General features: G+C 35.9%; 2 protein-coding genes and 1 long non-coding RNA gene across 3 annotated transcripts; 2 read left to right on the top strand and 1 right to left on the bottom strand.

The window, feature by feature from the left end:
* Positions 1-2,705, top strand: LOC143449591 (uncharacterized). The gene is made up of 3 exons (XR_013114593.1): positions 1-187; positions 1,352-1,814; positions 1,943-2,705. It is a non-coding gene; the product is annotated as an uncharacterized LOC143449591 (long non-coding RNA).
* A 1,762-nt stretch (positions 2,706-4,467) lies between these two features.
* On the top strand, positions 4,468-18,510 carry LOC143450419 (uncharacterized). The gene is made up of 11 exons (XM_076950955.1): positions 4,468-5,025; positions 6,462-6,592; positions 6,755-6,927; positions 8,900-9,142; positions 10,328-10,428; positions 10,543-10,708; positions 10,840-11,123; positions 14,375-14,612; positions 14,693-14,801; positions 15,361-15,488; positions 16,051-18,510. Exons 1-11 carry the CDS (start codon positions 4,917-4,919, stop codon positions 18,224-18,226), a joined length of 3,858 nt encoding a protein of 1,285 aa, XP_076807070.1. The 5' UTR covers positions 4,468-4,916; the 3' UTR covers positions 18,227-18,510.
* LOC143450420 (uncharacterized) lies at positions 11,300-13,340 on the bottom strand. Its single transcript, XM_076950957.1, has 2 exons — positions 13,223-13,340; positions 11,300-13,143 (listed from the first exon to the last, which is right to left on the bottom strand). The coding sequence occupies exons 1-2, from the start codon at positions 13,289-13,291 to the stop codon at positions 12,721-12,723; spliced, it is 492 nt and encodes a 163-aa protein (XP_076807072.1). The 5' UTR covers positions 13,292-13,340; the 3' UTR covers positions 11,300-12,720.
* Positions 18,511-20,004: the final 1,494 nt, after the last annotated feature.

Below are 20,004 nucleotides of genomic sequence, written 5' to 3'. Positions count from 1 at the left end.
GTGAGGCTCTTTGTCTCTCACTGGTTGGCCACCCCTGCCATATACAATCAACTTGGCAATTTAGTAGCCATAATAACGACTCATGCTGCCTGGTGTTACAGATACAGTAGAAGGTTAGGAGAATGGGTATGCAGAAATTTGATTTTAGCTATGTATGGTTTCATTGGAGTTAGATTTGGGTTATAAGGTAAATTTAAGTTACTACGTTATAACATTTAAGTTACGTTAGGTTAACAAGAAGCTGAAAAATAAGCTTTTAACGCACATTTTTTTTCCAGTAAAATAGTGGCAGCCTTCTTTTCTTGTGACGTAATAAAAGCTTTGATCTGCGGCATAATTAAGCGATGAATTTGCGCTTTTTTGTCACTTAGTTATGGCAATAACTGCTTAATCCGTACATTTTAGTACAAATTCTTTCTCCAGTATATTTATTGACAACTACTCATTGAATTAAGACCAACTTGTTTTTGAAGTTGCCTCTCACTATAAGCATATAGTCAAAACATTTGACTGTATACATTTAAGTTTTTGATTCTTTTCACACTTTGTAACACTAACTGTTTACATATGCATGTTTTTGAAAAAGGGGCAAAGCAATATTTTTGGCAGATGGGGCAAAATTCTAAAAAAAAACGCTTTATAAATGTTATTTTGATTGCAAATTGTGAGGTTGTGATGCCAAATTTGTTCTGGGTATTGTGACGTAAACATGCCGCATTAGCAGGCGTCAGTTTTCGGAACAATAACTTTGCTTTCCCTGTAAATTTGCAAGTTTTGTTTTCTTATTTCTTCGTGAAGTTTCTAACCTTAATCCTTATAAGTTTTTCCTGAACTCGACGGTAATCTCAAAGATTTTGAGCGGAAAACTTACGCTGGGTCTTGCAACATCTCTACGTCACAATATCCGAAACAACGGGCAGACGGAACAAATTTTGCACCACATTATCTTGGGTCCTTCGTTCTGGTACAAACGATGTATATATATATATTTATATATAAATTATTGGCCTTTTATCAGAGTTTCACTTGCAACGTTATTGTCTTTGCAATTATTTTTACAGCTTATTTATACAACGTTTTTAAAAGGAAATACTTAACACGGTACACTTCTAACACACTAAGTGAGCGGTCCCCAATGTTTTATACCACGGACCAATTTCATGCATGCTAATGGTTTCTAACCGGCAAAGGTGCATTAAACATGACTATGAGACAGACACAAAATTGTGGTTAGTCCAACCTTGAATAGTGTTATTTCGAATTTACCTGAAAATATCCACCTAACGTAACTATCTACTTTTAATTGTGTGCTTCGCTAACTAATAATTAGATTTTTGTTGAAAATACACAGCATCGAAAACCGCCGTAAGGTACGAAGAGATAGCGAAACTCTGTCTTGCTCTTGCCGACGGTGAGAGAAGCAGGAGCATTGTCTTGGACATTGCTCTGTCACCATCCCTACAAATACTGCACATCTAAATGACGTTTCAAGCCATGCAGGATGTTCATAAACGTTCAAATGTTACCTCCTCACGCATGTATTACGTTAATTAGGGTGATGTTGTCTGAACCGTGTTAACCAAATTTTAAAGTAAAATAAGAAACGGGATACTTAGTTTGGCACTCTTAAGGTTAACTTTATACTTTTCGACACGAGCTTTTGCAAGTATAAGCTTGCTTCTTCAGGTGTACTGTGAAAAAATGATAATTAGATAATAATGAAAATGTTAATTAGGGTAAAGAAAATTGGTGGAGAAAGAACAATATATTGCCATGTGTATTTTATTTATCACGACTAACCACACCTGCCTGAAGTAAGCACAACGTGTAGCTTACAATAAGTTTTATGCATGAAATAGGCTAATTATGCTATTAGAAATTAACCGACAAAAATCGATTTCACCCATGAAAGACGAAAAGACATATGTATTTGGCTTCTCAGATTCTGTTTTCCTGCAAGAACCAAACCAACTGCCACCGCTAATTCTGTCTCAACACAGAAATACTATAACTTCGCCCAACGCTGACCAGTTGTTGGACGCATGGCCAGAGCGAGATCAATCATAAGCAAATCAATTGCTTTCTTTCCAGAGTGGCTGTGACGCTTTATATTGACAATAAACTCGTTAGTGATATCACACAGTTTTAACTTCGTTAGATTAGCCAATATTTTATTTTTAATGCCTCGACGACGCTTTTATATTTTCTTCTGTCAGTTTGACGTTCCTTCAAAGAGTGCCGTTGATTATTGTTTTATTCATGTTCAAATTGCTTGAGCGTCATAACGTCTGTTAGTGTGTGTGTTGTTATTAACTTATTACTGTGTTTGTGTGGTTAGTAGTGTAAGCTATTCATGGTGGTATTGTGCGGCCCAATTTAAACTAGTGAGGTAATTTTTGGCCCATTAAGACATTTCGGTTGGACATAGCTGGGTTACGACTTTTGTAGCCTGATACTCTGGGTTTATTTTTTCTTAAAAATCCGATAGTGATTCATTGCGTCTTTGCTATGCTGTACTTTGTAGCAAAATATAGGCCTGTTATTGTAACAGATGCGCTTTCACCATAACATGTCGTATAGTAACTCAGTGAATATATCAACATGCTATCACTGCAAAAAGATGGTTTTGTCTGGAACTGATTCAATCAGTCCCCTGTTTTGTCTGCACGTTCAAAATCGCGAAACAAACATAGATTATAAGCGGTGACGCGCCAAGTGTGCTTGTTATGTTTTTTTTTATAGCCTATGCTGTAAAAGTATCGTTTTTAATCTATCACATAACATGCGTGAAACCTTCGTGAACCAGCAAGTTGTTCACGGACCGGTGCCGGTTGCAGACCGATTAAAAGTTAGAAAAACTACATTAAGTTAGAATCTACTATATTATGTTTTCATTGTAAGTCGCTATAGCGTCATAACATATACATTGATAACGAAATACATAGACGAATCATTACTTTGTAGGCGCACAAAACACATACGTGAGCAGAAATTCCACGCGAAATACCGAGCTATAAACATATCAAGCTACAAGACCAAGTGTTGTGAAAACTTTCATCTCTTTTTATGATTACGCTGTAAGCTTTATGTTCCATGTTTACTAAGAATCTGTTTTAATGTTGTTTTGTTAGAGTCATAAACTGCACAAACTGCCCACAGTGCTCCCCTGGTTGTAACAAATAAAAAGGCAACAAGGTAACTCCTCAATGACGTCAAACAGGTAGAAAACCAATGTCACAGCCACAAAGAAAAATAACTTTGCCTACTTCTCTGGGTAAAATATCCAAATCTGTTTCAACCAAAAAATGTTGTGTGCGAATAATCCTTATATATTTTCAGGTTAAGTGAAAGACTTGCTAAGTGATGTTTTCAGCAACTTGAAATCTACATCGTCAGCAAGAATGTAACTTCTGTAAAAAGCACCCGCCCAACTTTGTTTGAAATATTGAGTTACATCGCCTTCTTGTTTGGCTACAAAAATTATTCGGAATGTACCAAAAAGGCTACAGAGGACTACGTTATTTTTTAAGATAAAATATAACAATTAGATAACAAACTAAGAAAGAGGCTTTGCATACAGATTCTGCAAAAATAAAGGTATGCTAAATTATTACAAAACTTAAGTTTTCAAAATACCAGGAGGATAAGCTACGACTAACGTAATTATTTTTACTGCACTGAAAAAGACAACATGCCTATTTCTTGAAGGCGATAAAGGTTTTGGTTTGTCAAATAAGAGCGACAAACGCTGAAGCCAATTTTTGAACTACGAATCAATACTAAAAAGATATAGTGACTGAAAAGGCTATTCTCAATCAATACCGTAAGCATCTCTCTTTTAAAACTGGGCGGCGAAAATTTCTCATTTTAAATAATATCGACTGTATAACCAGCTTTAAACATACTGGAAAAAGTTGCCCAATGAGCAAATCAGCAAAAAAATCAACGAAAAAAGTTGAATATAATTTTAAAAACCAGTGCTCACTGACGTTACAATGTATGCTTAGAACTTCAAGGATTAAAAAGGGCCCTTACAATTCAATGAAGGTAAATAATAATGAAGTTAGGCAGAAGTAATGACTTTGAAAAATAAATTAGTTTTCAGTAATGAAAACTCGATGAAAATCCTATTCTTGCTTAAGAAAGCCAACATGCCTTCCACTTTATTTTTAAGAAGGAAAGGCTGTAAAAGCCGATGTTCTACGAACGATGTGAAATGTAATAGGTTTACGATCAACTGTGCAAATATTCTACGTCTTAGTACGACAACGTGACATTAAAGAGACGAAGCCAACCGTTTTATGTGCATGGCTCATTGATTACCTCAGGTTCATTCAGTGAACTATATACAGCGCAACATCAGTGCATTAAAGTTTGAAAGGGTGCTAAGATATGTTTTCTTATTCTGATTGCTTTGGAGACACTAACACTTTCGAGAGACAGGGAGTATAATGTTAGCGTTTGGTCACCACTAAGAACTGCAAAGGTCTAGTGTGTAACTACAAACACTTATGCAGATTGATTGATTTTTATTACATTAGGATGTAATGTTGTAGGACGACATTTGTCATCCCTTTGTTAGCTGGCATACGGATATTTAACCCAGCAGTTGTACGCTTTGTACCCAGCAGTTGTATGCTTAAAAGGCTTTCATTCTTTTAACACGACAACTGTAAACTGTGTTGGGAATTACACGTTTACTTTGCATTTACCAGAGGGTTTTCTATGTTGGAAGGAGAAAGGATTTTTTTGTGCTGTGAGGTGTTGAATATAGCCTGTAAGCCAACTTGAAAAAATTAGTTCAAAGTGACAGCGAAATAATGTGAAGCAAGGTTTTTTTTATGCTATATACAGAAAGTAATAAATTACTTTGGTTGTCTTGCTCGGCAAATTAAAAAGATAAATTTTTAACACCAATGAAAAATTTAATGGTTTCTGGAAAGCGGCTGGAGGCAACAAAAACAATAAAACCCTTTATTGTGTTCTTGATATTCTCACTTCATAGAAGTCAAGCAACTAAAAAAGGTAAATATATATTTGGGTTTTTGATCATAAGCTGTACAGTGTACACCCACATTTTTGTTTCTCAGTTTCTCACGTCTTTTGACATTAATTGACTACAATATTCGCAACGTTACCCGTAATAGCGTAAACTTTAGTAATGCGGTACTTGTTATATGGCGTAATTTCATTTGAGGACTGTTTCAAGACCTAGTAGGAGATTTTATTTAAAAAATGACGCTAAAAGTTAATAAATATAGTTTAAGTTAAAGTTTTTACTGTCGTAAATATAAATCTATAAACTCAAGACGATATATGCAATGTAGGCTTGTAGGCTATATGTAAGTCAATTACATTCAAGAAATAAGGTATTTTTAGTAAATCTCAAAAATCTTGGGCAATCTTTACTTTAAACACGATTTGACATGCCTATACAGTATAGGGCTATACCACAAATATTTGAACAGCATTTCCGCTCGATCTTTATGGATATTATTTGGTTATTTACTTTCTTTCTGAAAAATCATCTTCAATCTCATATCTTTTAAACTAATAAATTGGAATGAAGTGAAGTACTATTCAAACAACCTGATATTTGATCAAAGTGATGGACAAGTCCAAAAAACAAAGCGGACCTTAAATCAAAGAATAGCTGTCAATAAAAACACTGGCAACAAAACGCAAATTCATCGCTTAATTATTATGAAAATCGCGGTTCTTATCCCGTCACAATTTACGAAACAATAGGGATGACACAGGTATTTGAATCAAGTTTGAATAAAATATTTCTTGTGTTAGACAAGTAAAAATCATAATTATAGCGTAATAAAGTGTATAAAAAGAACGTTTTTGGTTTTACAATCCTAAACTAGCTTACCGTTGGTGTATTTGTGCTGGTTGATGTAAATACTAACCTACAGCACAAGTCTGTCTTGTCTAGTCTAGTCCGGCACCGTTAACTGCGGTATAAACAGGAATGCTTTACCTATTCATCATGTACTGTCATTTGTGTCATTCTTATGCTGAAAATAAGCATTACCTGCTTCTAATCACCTACCTACGGACTTATAATCCAGCCAAAACGCGTTAGCTAGCCTACAATACCTTATACAACTCCTAGTCATCAGGCACATCGATTTTACATCCTGACGTCATCATGACCGAGATGTTCTTCATAGTAGGAGGCCAAGTTTGCGATACGATTTTGGCAATGGCCTTACCCCCCTACGTATTATTAAAAACCCTTTGATGAGCATGTTTACTGAGAACTACTGTTTGATTTAAGGCCAATCTGTTTTTGGACTTGCCCCTCACTTTAAGTGGGTACAAATAAAATTTGCTAGCGCTGCCCGAAACGCTTTTTGTAAATTTACTAACTTATATAGAGAACTGCGAGCGTAAAATACGCTTTTTAGTTTCGTTTTGATTTATCTCATCTGAATTTTATGCTGTAATTTTAGGCGTTTTCCAAAATGCGGTGGGCATAAGTGACCACTTGTCAGTCGTACCAGTTGATGAGCCTACCCAGTGCTTGGCTGAGGATTGGCCTAACTTCTTTTGCTTCAACCGTCCTAAATGTTTTACAATGCAAGTAAGATAATAATTAGACACCAACAAGATTGTGCGAGGTCAATTCAATAAACTACCGTGTATATTACTATCAATCAATGCTCACTGTCAATGAAGCTAACCTTAATTTAGTATTTTAGTCTGTTCTATAAAATTGTTGATGCATCTTTTGGCAATGTTCCAGCAAACATGCGATGGGCACGATGACTGTGGCGATGCATCCGACGAGTGCAAATCTTTATGCTCACAAACCTTTCAATGCCAGACTGGTGATCAGTGCATAGCGATGAACCAGTTCTGTGATGGTCGAAAGGACTGCAGTGACAACAGCGATGAAATGGAAGAAGAGGAAGAAGGGTAGGCTTTTGATCTTTTCAATATTGGCGAATGCGAATATTATAAAGTCTTTCTTATTTTTTTTTAACTGAATGTAGTTGTTAAGTTCTCAACTTTATGTTCTAAAGCGAGTTTTGCAAGCATTAAAAGTGTTACATAAAACGTAGGTGTTTAAGCCGCTCTTACGGTGAACCATCACACCAAATACGCTATGTGAGCGTTGGTATATTGAAAGATAAAAACATACGAATAGGGTGCAATAATCACAAATATTAAGTTAGAAAATACAAAATACTAAAATACTAAATCACTACATCTCAGCTTTAACACAAGGGAACTAGAAATACCTGATAAAAAAACTTCGCAGAGGAGAAAAACTAAACGAATTAAGCCTGTTGTTTCGCTAACACTCACAACCAAACTGCCTGGGGTCACAAAATTTAGGCTAAGGTAACGTGCATAACAAAATTAATGACGTAAAAAAACGGTGGGAATTCCTACTGTCCTAATTAATGATTATACCATGAGGCCAAAAGAAAAGCAATTAAACTTACTAAAGCATGTGCTATACCGATAGTGCTACGTTCGTACAGTACAAAACAATATACAAAAATATATAAAATTGATAGTACGTGACGACAGAAAACAAACCAAACCGCAAACATATAGGCCCTACTCAACATAAAAACTGATAAGATAGTTGAAATCAAGGTGCCTAACAAGTAAAAAAACGTGTTTGTCACAGAAGTACATTGGTGCAAAATCAAGTATATGCAAATGCAACTAAAAGCTTATACACTACAGTATATCAGGATTGACGGGATTATTACGTCAAGTTTTTTCCATTGAAGCTTGGCTGTCGTCAATTCAACGGAAAAAAAATTGAACGCTATTTTTCGCCAACTCGAAGGCATAATTCTCGGTTCCTTGTTTATACCTATACGGTAACTTGAATCTGACAACATCGAAACCTAATTCCTAATAATTTGGGTGTTGGAAAAATGAAAAAAAAACTCGGGCTCGTGCGAGCCTGAACTTTTGCACATAAAGCTCGTGCGAGCCCATACTGAGCCTGAAGTTATTGCGTCACAATAAAACAAGCAAAGAAACTGATTTCTGTATTTAGAAAGGCCTTATTCGATAACACTATTGCTGGGTGCATTCGAGGCCAGCTATGTGCTCAGTATATACGTACTTTGTTAATGTAATAACAAACATTATTCTATCAAGAGATTTTTAAGACGACAAGCAAGTATATTGTATATATAAATTATTTGCGTTTACGTTTTTAATAAAAAAAACAGAACGACAATATTGCACCGACATCGCCTACAGGCTTATAGCATGAAGTATTATGCAGTAATTTTTTTTAACGTAGTGACAGGCACGGGAAGAGTTATAGCTATATACTCAGTAGCGGATTAAGGCGGGGGCTGCAGCACAAGGACCACCGGCAAAAATAGGCCCATCTGAATACCAACGCCTGTAAAAAATAAGTATGTTTATCATAAACGTCTGTAAGTACATGGTCTGTTTGTCAAATCTTTACTTGAATATCATACTGTCAGGCAATTCCTGTCTGGCGAAATGCAAATAAACATGAAATTTACAGCATGTCTATATGCAGTATTACAGTATAAACGCATTAAGTTACGTAGTAGAATAACGTAGCACCTCAAAGGCTAACTTTTATACGTTTCTATCAACTACAAGCTTGAGCTTGCTTCTTTATGTGTTATTATATGAAATACATGTAGCTGTATGAAACTTTCCCATCCCTTAATCACAGGTTTGTGTTAGACGAGGCGATTGTTTTTTCACAATTATTGACATTGTGGTTATATTGTGTGGTTATTATATAAATGGGTTTTCAAATGATTTTTAATTTGCACCTTTACAGCAAATTGTTCGTTAACCCTGGGAATACAACTAGTAGCATAACCACAAGCAGTTTAACTCTTAGTCTGATCTACTACAGGCTTTGCTTTTACAGATTTTCTTGTGGCAACGCCTGGAGAATAATGTCCACTCCTATACTAAGCGCAACACATTGGAAAGAACAAAGAGTTTCTGTAAATCCCCATCTTCGTTTTCTGTTTAATCAAAGTTACTTCACTAAGAAATGTCGCTTGCCCTCTAATTTAGTTTGCGATGGCATTAACCACTGTGGCGACCATTCCGACGAATGCAACAACAACTGTGATTCAACAAACAAGTTTATCTGCAAAAACCAACAGTACGTATTGTTTGTTTAAAATCTTTTTCCTTTTTAGTAAATGTGACAATGTTATTTGTTGTTCAACTTCGATTTATCCATGTATGAAAATAACAAGTCAGTTAAAGGGATTCCATGAATTTACAAACCTGAATTTTACACAGTATTTATACAATAATCGATCTACCAAATTCAACAGCAACAGCAATTTATGGCCCTTTTAACAGTTCAACAAGCTAAAAGTTTGACCACGTCGAACAAATAATAATTTTCTGATACAGTAATTCAATTATTTATCACGAATAGAAAAATAAAAAAGCCAAATATTAACACATTTTATACGTGAAAACCAATTCACCTTACACTATTTTTGATGTCATCATGATTTCGTTTTTACTTGCACGTTAAATTGTTTAAGATTTTTAAACGAATAGTGGCCATTACTTTAAAAAAAGTCTGTATAATGATAGCGTTTATGTAGCTATACATTTAAAGAAACCTATTCAAGTTTTTTGTTTTATCAATGAGATTCATCAAAGTCGAGTTTAGTTCGAAACGGTGCTAAAATTATCATAAACTTGCCCAAGAAAATGTTTGCCGATAACAGATGTTCCTGCCGAACGAAATCAATTTACGTGCTTTTTGTCAGTAAAATTCACATGCTGTTTCCCGAAATCAAATAATGAAATACAATAAATCTTATAGAGGAAACAGTGTTATTACTAGGAACAGTCGAGGAAACGTTTCCCGTATGGTCCAGATAGTAAACTACACTGACATAACACGCTATATTTTAAATTGAGTAAATATTGTATAAAGCAAAGGTGGGCAAACTGGGGCTCGCCGACATTTTTTTAGTGGCTCATCTAGCTGAAAAGTAATATCCATTATTGTTGATTATCCATGCATTGTTTACCATATTTCTATTGACACTACTGATTTTGCGGCTTGCTGGTGATTGTATTTTTCTGTAAATGACTCTTTCATTGAACTAGTTTGCCCACCCCTGGTATATGGCATCAAAACTGTTATACCGTGTAGGAATGAAAAAAGTCTTTGTGCAACTCATACTTGACGATGACTTCTCACTACCAAAATACATTAGGTCTGTTATTGTCGTCTTATCAAGCTATACAGCTTGAATTTTAAGTTATAAATTTATAACTTAAAACGCTAAACTTACATATATAGTTGCTTTCCTTGCAGATGCATCTCCAAGAGAAACCATTGTGATGGAAGAGATGACTGTGGTGACGGAAGTGATGAATGCAATCCTATTTGTAAAAAATATTTTTTGTGTGAAAATGGTTAGTATCACGTACAAATCAAACTTTATATACGAGCAGGTTTTTAAAGGGCGTTGAAATGCAGGTTGCATTGATATGTAGCTACTATAAAATATTGAAATATTTTTCTGTTAGGCGCTTGTATTGCTTTGAACAAGTATTGCGATGGTGAAGTCGATTGCGAAGATGGTAGCGACGAAATCACTGACTCTACTGCACCTTTATCTAATTATTTTAATGAAAATTTGACGTGCTCAAACATTAAAAATTTTCACAACCGTCGTTGTTTGTTACCTTCTATGTAAGCAAAGATATTTATGTCTTATTAACTTACTTTTATAGAATATTCTTATACATTACGTTATAATGACATGGATGTTGTTTAGTCTTGCTTAAAAATTATAAAAACAAATTGGTGTGAATTTTGTTCAGATACGTATGCGATGGAGTCGAGCACTGCTTAAACCGCGAAGACGAATGCACAGAGAGTTGTGCAAACGGAAGTTACTCGTTTCTATGCAAAAATGGAAAATGTATCAGTGACACCAAGAAATGCGACGGTTGGGATGACTGTGGAGATATGAGTGACGAATGTGGTGTTAAGGGTTGTCACCTGACATTTCACTGCAACAATGGAACGTGTTTGTCACTAGATCGATTTTGTAATGGCGTTTTAGATTGTTTAGAAGGCGAAGATGAAGATAGCAACATAACAAGTGAGATTAATATTTTAGTCATGATAATAACAGAAAACACAGCTCCTGATGTAGTGAGTATATTTTGGATAACTTAAACAGATCTCAGTACAACTTTATTAATTGAATATTTAATTTAAACTATTTTTTTACTTTATTACTTGTCTAACCTTTAAGGCTATAGGCCTATATATATAGATTGCAAGTTTTTCATCAAAAATCAAAAACTCGTAGGCTATTAGTTTTATGAGTCTTTAACTAAACCTGAATATCTTTTTGTAACACCATGTGTTACGGACTTCTTCGACATTCTTCGAGCAGCAAATCTTCGGAAAGCATCTGTAGATAGATCTTTAGCAATTCAATATGCACAGACCTAACTGTAAGACAAATGAACAAAGAACCGAAGCGTTTCATCTTACTCCAACCTCTTTTTATATGGAATGGGAGAATAGCAGAATATTTTGCTTCGAACGATACTCGAGCACTTTCCAACCTTCCATTAAGTCTTAGAATGTCATTGACAAATATCGGATTCAGCATATTCAAGTATTTTGACGTGTTGAATCTTTTCAGCTGTCAACGAATCTTGCGATCCAGGCTGGATTCTCAACCAATCACACGTAAGTATGATACAAAACCCTAGGCCTTGAAGTGAAGCATCAGAAAAATGGTGGATTTCTCGTTTGATGTCTTCGAAGTGAGTTGGTGTTGGGAGTTAGGGAATCACTACTTTCTACCACCGCATGCACATCTAGAATGTGTTCATCCCATCATAAATTCTCTTGTATGGTATCTTGCTTTAATGAGTGTAGCAACTAGTGTGATAGATGCTACAAAATCTAATGGGTCAAACAATGAATTGATTGTTGATACTACTTTCCTGCGGGTGAGCCGTCCACCATCGTCTATTTTGGCAACACGAAATACAAACTGATCCTCAAACACGTTCCAATGAACGGCCTACAACGCGTTCCTGCACTTGACTTTGCAGATCTAAACTCACAAGCGATTTGGCTCATTCATGTTCAAGTATACAATTTAAAACGTCCTGACTATTTAAGATCCATTTGGTCAGGTGAAAGCGTCCTAACTTTAACAATTGACACTTTTGTAGATTTGTCTCCATCGCTTCTTCTTTCTTCGGCAAAGATGTGATAAAATCGTAAACATGAAAGCTGCTGTCCAGCAACGGAGGGACGACTTCATCAAATCAATAACCAAATTTCTTTGCAGTGCGCTTTAAACAAAAAGAGCCACAGAACGGAGATGATGTTTCACCGAAAATGTGCACAAGCATTTGATGAGGAGAAGGCTTCTTTGTCAAATCCCCACCAGGCCACCATAGGTGTCGCAATCTTCATCCCTTATTCGCATCTGATGAAACATAGCCTTTATGTCTGCCACCAGGGCAATTGGCTACTTTCTAATTTGTGTGAGGATACCCTTCAAGCTGTTTGTTAAGTCTGGTCCTTGATTGTTGCTCTGGCATTTGATGATAATGTTCATTTGATAGTTCTTGATTTCGGCATGGAGGAGAATTCTCTCTATGTCTGATGTGACATTTAGTTGATGGCTAATTAATTATCAGATTCCTCAATTAAGTCTTTCCCTTGAACTACTTTGCACGGGCTTTGACGTGGAGAAAAGTTTTCTGTGGATCGACTGACCTGGTATCCTTGCGATGGATGGCAGTGCGTTCTTTAAATGTGACTTTTCCTTCACCTTCTTCAAAGGGGCTTCGGTCATATACAAAATAACCTTGAGGCGCTTTCTCAAAGTTGACTGACTTGACATCCTTTTGATGGTGGGCCAGTGCATTCTCCGCATGTGACTTTCCCTTCAATTTCAAAGGGGTTTCGGTCACATTCATCTTCCTTTTGCATGATGCTAGGTACTTGGAAACCATTGACGCCTTTGTCACTGAGTGATTCCTTCTCGGAAAGAAAGACCTTCTCCCACAAGTTAACTTCAATTCCGCTTCTTCAAGTTGAAACCTTGCTTTGAATCTTCGTATTTCAGCATCAAGAGCTGTTCTACGCTGTATGAATTAATTTTTTTCATTAACACGTTGCAAAGATAGACGTGCCTTTTCTAGCTTAATCTTAGCTGGGACTTACTTCAGAGCAATGCTTGTGCTTTGTTGTTTTCCCTTTTTGGTGCAGCAAGACAAAATTCAACATGTTCATCTAACTCATCTTTGTTTTATGTTACTACTTTCTATTGTGCTTTTAAAGCAACGGATTCTGTATCATCAGACGAAAGTTGAAGGCATAGACTTTATTTCGGCAAAGTAACCGTCGATCTTCTGGCAAGAATTTCTAATCAAAGGAGGGTCTTTATGCATTATATTCTTGCTCAGCCATATTGCCTGCATAATAACGTACAACAGAGGCTCATTGACTCTTAACTTTATTTTCAGTGCGGTATACAAAGATACAACAATAATGATTTCCAATGGCATTTACCAAACGTTTTCGCCAGGTTTTCTTTAATAATTATTTAACAGAATTTGTTTAACATTATAAAATAAATACATCTGCATGCAAGCAAACAGACGTTCATTCAATAAGCTTCTTTAAACTGTAGCGTTAACCACGCTGTCCGCTAGCTATCAACAGGATACCACGTTTATTTTCCCAAAGAATTATTGCGTTTTTTTTTGTTTTTATTCCCTGTTCGAGCCAGTCGTCTTTCAGACAAGGAGTTATGCAGACGCTGTTTTGAGACACGTAAAGTTCTCCACTGTACTTCGGCACATGTTATTTATACTAATAAAATAATATGAAGTTAGCCGCAATGGTAGATCAAGAACAGCTCAGCAATATATATATATATATGTAGCGCAATGTCCTTTCGTTGCGCTAAAAAACTAATACTAAAATAACTGCCTGGCCAGGGTTAATACACATTAAAATACTCTTTGCACTCGTACTACAACTAACCAAACAGCTAAGAGCTTTGTGACTGAACAGGAACACTAAACACAAATAATATTATCACATTATACATGCTTATACCGTGACATATGCAGCATGCGTATACCGCCTGATCACAGAAAGCTACAGCACCATACACTACACGACTACAAGGTTTGTAAACAATAACGTCATCGACATAGTACCAAAGCGTTTGGTATACAGTACTATAACCAATACGTTTTGTAGAAGAATAACCTACTCTGTACACAATTTCATAACGTAATTTTTAACTTTCTTTAATCCAATGTTATGATGCAGCTTTAAATCAATGCTAAATTTTTATTTTTGCAGGTGATGGACTTTTTTGCTCGAGCGTGTTTAGCAAATTCGTCAAAAGTATCACTTTTAACACAATCGCATCGGAAAAAAAAGTGTGTCGCTTACCTGCGCGCTACATATGCGACAATATAGAGCACTGTTACAACCGAGTTGATGAAAACACTGAATCCTGCAAAAATTCGTTTACATGTAACAAAGGCGCAACAGTTTTGCCTCGTGAAAGTGTGTGCAACGGTGTAGATGAGTGCAGGTATACTTCTCATAAATGAAAGTAAAGTAAACACACAATGGTCCACTTAATATAGATATTCTCTTTGCACAACTTTATAGCGATCACGCTGACGAGCCATATTTAATCAAACCCGACCCAGCCAATCAGCGTGGATTTAAGTGCATAGTGATGCGAAGTTACGGAAGACAAGATTGCGTTCTTCCACAAGTAAGTATACATAAATAAATTAAGAAAATAACTGAATATCGGTGCCATCGTAAGGAGACAGCACTTTAAGTTTTGCGACAAAATGTAAAGTTGTAGCAGTGATTTGTAAAGTTGTGGTAGTTTAGAAACGACATGTACTACTGTATGCGTTTACAGTTGTCCCGAAATGCCCTATAACGTGCATTTCACTAGTAATAGAGCAAAGGGTGCTTTTCCTCAGTATTTTTGGAAGGTACTGTTACTGCTGGCTGCTTGTTTTGTCATTGATAGTTACCCGTTAGCCATCGTTTGTTTTATCTAAATTTAAGTTTTATTGAATAATCTCACCGCATCAGAACTATAATATATAGACTTACTATCCCATTCGATGTGATGACATCATAACGATGGCGCATTTCCAATTCTGGACATCAGTAGAAAGAGATTGCGCAGTATATTTTTGAACACTTTCATCTCAATTGTTATAAATTAAGTTTTTCGTTTTCACCAAAATGTTGGGTAATTTAAACGGCCAATAATTGAGAGGGAAATCTGCAATATGACTCTATTTCTTGTTAAGGATTTCGTTAATGACACCATGATAGATTGTCTGGATGCAAGTGATTTATGTCTTGAGGCCCAAGACGGCATAGACGTTAACAGTTGCACTACCTGCCTCATTGACAAGAAAACTGTGATATCAAAAAGGTAAGAAGGAGATTAACAGTTTTTAGTGCTCACTGACAAGCAGCCATTAGGTTTATAGATATACTGTATAGCGAGTAATTCTAAAAACTCTTCGTGCCTGAAAGTGGGTATGAAGATTGGCCTCACTCGGCTTCCCGCTAACTCAATCCAAATCTTCAGCAGGATTGATTCGGCATACCATATAATATCAAGCCATTTAGTTTTTAATCTTTTGTTGTTCTCGGAATTATTATATCTTCATGTGGATATTAATGGTGTATACGTTATTCACGATTAACGTTTATATGCCTCATACGAATCATGCTTATAACTTATTATACAGTTTCGATCGAAGCAAATTTATTAGGGATTTTAAAACTTTTATAAACTTTTTTCAAATAAAACTAAGGCCAAACCCTAAAATATATTTAACATATGCAATATGAAAACGCATATAACGGCAGACTAACGAAGATCAATTTTGATTTTAGGTTTTGAATTATTTATTAATTAAACTGAGCTTATAAGCAGGTAATTTGAACTACCAATAATAATTATTAGCTATTTAATTTCTTTTTTACAGGCAACTGTGTGATGGCATTTTCGACTGCCCCGATCTTTCAGACGAATGTTTATGTCAAACTGAGAACCAGAAGGAAATTTGCCAGCACATACATTTCCACGATCATGGCTCCCCTGATCGTCACTGTCCGTGCGGTGAAGTTCCGTGTCTAATGGACCTCAGTAAATCTAACTCCAAGTCTCAGGTTAAATGTGTTAAATTAGCATCGATATGTGATGGGGTCTCCGACTGCGATAAAGGGGAAGACGAACAACAATGCGGCTTGCAATCAAACTATACGTCAGGCTTTGCAAACTTTGTGAACCTTCATGAAAATGACACATTCCCGAAGACAGCTTTCCACTCATCGCGAATAGCATGTCCTGTCTGGCAGCCGGATAATGAATGGACACCTCAGTATGCTATAATGTGTGATAACACACCAGAATGTATATATATGGAAGATGAATGTAAAACCAACTACTGTGGCGAATCCTTACCCAGCTTTTGTTCCTTCCAAAATTCTCAAGGCTTTTTTGAATGTCCTAATGGAGAACCGATACCGGGTCGATTGGTATGCAATGGTGTTGCAGACTGTGTCACTGGTGAAGACGAATCTAGCCACACCTGTCCTGGACGTGTAATGTGCAAAAGTGGATATATTCTCAACGTTAAAACTGATAAAAAATGTAATTTCATCCCCGATTGCATGGATGGAAGTGATGAAGAAAATTGCAGCAGTACAACTCATTTCTACTGTGAGTCTCGTAGTAGTCGTTCCAACCAGACTTTATTTGTGCGCGCTCGACAGGTAATGGATGGCAAAGAAGACTGCGAAGACGGAAGCGATGAGTGCCCAGCAACTTTCCTTTCTAACTCTATAATCTCATCAAGACATTATGTGATTAAGAATCCATTTCTGCAAGTAATGGTATGGGTTATGGGATTAATTGCTTTCATAGGCAATTCATGTGTGGCTGTGTACACAGTGGGTTTATTACGTCATTCAGCCCGATTTAAGCTTACAAAGGTAGCTGTAGTGTATAACTGCTTAGTACTTAACTTATCTGTGGCAGATTTTCTTATGAGCATTTACCTAATTGCGCTTGGTATTGTAAACGTTTCTTGCTCCGGAAGTTACTGTCGAAGAGACAGGTTTTGGCGGTCGAGTGCTCTTTGTCAGGGACTCGGTGTTCTTATGGTCACATCATCAGAAGCTTCCTTATTGACGTTACTGCTACTTTCGGCATATCGTCTCTATTGTGTTCTACGTCCCATACAAAGCCGGACTTTGAAAATACACAACACATTGTTTCTCGTTATTTGTATATGGGGTTTTGCCGGTACTGTAGCTCTTTTACCAATTATCACTTATTTTGAGGATTATTTTGTCACTGACATATGGGTCCCAAATAATGTGTTCTTTGATTCGGACGTTATTACTAAACCCAAACTTACTAATTTCATCATGACTTTGTCAAATTATTCAGCAAATATTTTTCCCGGAGATTACGATTGGAATCACATGATTTGGATATTGCAAAACTTTGAACCTAGCTATAATATTAAAGGGTATTTTGGATATTACAGTGCAGATGCCACTTGTCTACCACGGCTGTTTATGAGAAAGGGCGATATGAGTTGGGAATATTCTTTGGGAATAATTCTGCTTAATTTCGTGATTGGTATAACGATTACATTGATATATGTTCTTATATGGCGTCCCCGCCAAGTTAATAAAACAGCAACGTCTAGCCAAGGAACAAAAAATATGCAAAGAAAAATTGCTCTATTGATAATAACAGACTGTGCTTGTTGGTTTCCTATTTGCATAGTGGCTTTTTTGTGTTTTTCTGGCGTGTCGGTAAATAACGGTGTGTATGTTTTTACAGCAATAATTCTGTTACCATTTAATAGCTCGTTAAATCCTTTGTTTTACTCCAATGTTTTACAAAATCTCTGCATCAAAGCAGGGAATTCGTTTTTGAAATCTATTTCTACCAAACAGACTAATCACTGCGTAACGAGAGAAACCTGGCCGGCAAGAAATAAAAAGAACAAAGCAGAAGACGTTGATGTGCATTTGTTGCAAGACGTAACCATGAAAGAAAGCCCTCTCATAAGCAGACCTTGCTCTCGACTAGCAACAGAGCATACATATGTTGATTCGTCTCTTATTACTGAATCAACGGTTTGATAAAGTTGACGTATTGTAAACTGCTATCTCTACGTTTTATTTTTTTTAACACTGCGTGTTTGAGATTATAGCTGTTATTTTTTAGTGGATTATTTGATTTTTTCGAATATGTGTATCTTTGTTAACAATCTGTGCCGTTCTCAGTCATTGTGGTTGTTTTTATAATTTGAAAATCTTGCAAACTTATAACTATAGCCTATACCAGCTCTTATAAACGTCGTATACCAAACATTCAATATTTTTGTTTTAAGTTTTAGTAAATGTAAAATCATGAATTAAAAAAGTCTTAATGTTTGTGTTTTTTTTTCCTTGTTTCGAAACAACTAAAGCCAGTGATGAATTATAGCCCACCGGTAGTGAGGGAGATTCCCGGTGGACCACTCAAAGATGAAAATACTTGTCGATACACGGATGATATATGACACATTATTATACGCACGACAATGTCTTAAATATATATCTTTTACAAAACCACATCTAACATTTTATAAGGTTATATTTGAAAGATTGTTTCGTTTTAAATTAACTTATTTTTGCAATTTTTTGTTTTGAGCCATATCTGGAACAAACTTAAGACATAAATACAGCAAAAAATTGAAACGAAACAATCACAAAATAAACAAACAATTTATAAACACTCTCAGGGGGAATTAGAAATGCGAGAACGGCCATTGTACAGAGTGCGTATCTCAGCCTTTTGCGATTCCATCACGGTAGCACCCCTGCGAACAGGACCGAACAATATACCAATGCTATAAGCATCATCAGCGTCCAACTACTAACTTACCATAATAGTAAATAAAGTATACTCTTTATTAGTCTAATATTATTTTGTTAGTTTGCCTAAAAGTAACAGTCTTAACTGATGGTGGAAGAAACGATAAAAAACGTGAAAGGACAGAAAAGCAAAAAATAACATACTTTTCTATTTACATGTCGTATACTGTATTAAGCCCTTTTCAGCACCCCTTAATATCGATTTCAGCTGCCAGTACGGCTTACTCTAAGGGTTAATAACTGAGTGTCTATTAAATGGTAACATATGTCTGCTAGAATGTTTAGCGAAGCGAATTTAGAGCAGAGTTTATATGTGATGTTTGTCTTTCGTACGTAGGCTAATGTCTTTATCCGAAAAGTTAAATAAAATTGGTTATACGGAACTTGGAGAAGTTTATTTAATGTAAAGTACGTTAAAGCTAACAACTTTAGAGTAATATTTCAAAACTATAGATTTGCAATCAACAAGAAGATTTGACACCATATGTTAACTCATTAGCCGTGAGTTTATCAGTTAAGCATTACACTGGTCAACAAATTTTTTTTTTTTTTTTGTTGCATGAGATTTTTTAACTGATTCTACACAATCTTGGGATGCTGATTTCAAATCTGCAATCAGTTTCTTTATGCATGCTCTAGTTTTTATGCAATCGAAAATTCAAATTTTTTCGTTTCTGGCTCATATTTAGTGTGCGCTGTCTGTATGGTACAGTACCAGTGTTTCAGATAGAAGCTTTCAGCTCTTTTAAGTTGTAGCCTATTGCTGTTTAAGGGCGTTTGAAGAAGCTAAGCAGTTTGATTATAGTGAGGTATTGCGGACAGATGCTGTAGGATAGGTTATAAGCTCTATTTTACACTCGTAAATGCAAAAATAAACCTGATTCATTTTGTTATATCAGTGTTGTGTACACGCTTTTTTCGTCAAAGATGAAATATAACATCGTTCGTGAAGCCTGCCTACAGAGCTTACTTTGGCATCCATCTTGGCGATCAAGATAAGA

Source organism: Clavelina lepadiformis, chromosome 3 (assembly GCF_947623445.1).
Source record: "Clavelina lepadiformis chromosome 3, kaClaLepa1.1, whole genome shotgun sequence".
Taxonomy (NCBI): domain Eukaryota; kingdom Metazoa; phylum Chordata; class Ascidiacea; order Aplousobranchia; family Clavelinidae; genus Clavelina; species Clavelina lepadiformis.
Note: the sequence above shows the minus strand (reverse complement) of the source record. Positions and strands in the feature narration are given on the sequence as shown.

Bases quoted from the DNA above. Each gene is read 5' to 3' on its own strand.
- LOC143450419 (XM_076950955.1), top strand. From the start codon at position 4,917: ATGAAAAATTTAATGGTTTCTGGAAAGCGGCTGGAGGCAACAAAAACA. The intron at 6,928-8,899 runs GTAGGCTTTTGA...TTGCTTTTACAG, and splicing joins ATGGAAGAAGAGGAAGAAGG to ATTTTCTTGTGGCAACGCCT. The intron at 11,124-14,374 runs GTGAGATTAATA...TTATTTTTGCAG, and splicing joins TGAAGATAGCAACATAACAA to GTGATGGACTTTTTTGCTCG.
- LOC143450420 (XM_076950957.1), bottom strand. From the start codon at position 13,291: ATGAACATGTTGAATTTTGTCTTGCTGCACCAAAAAGGGAAAACAACA. The intron at 13,144-13,222 runs GTAAGTCCCAGC...TAATTCATACAG, and splicing joins AGCACAAGCATTGCTCTGAA to CGTAGAACAGCTCTTGATGC.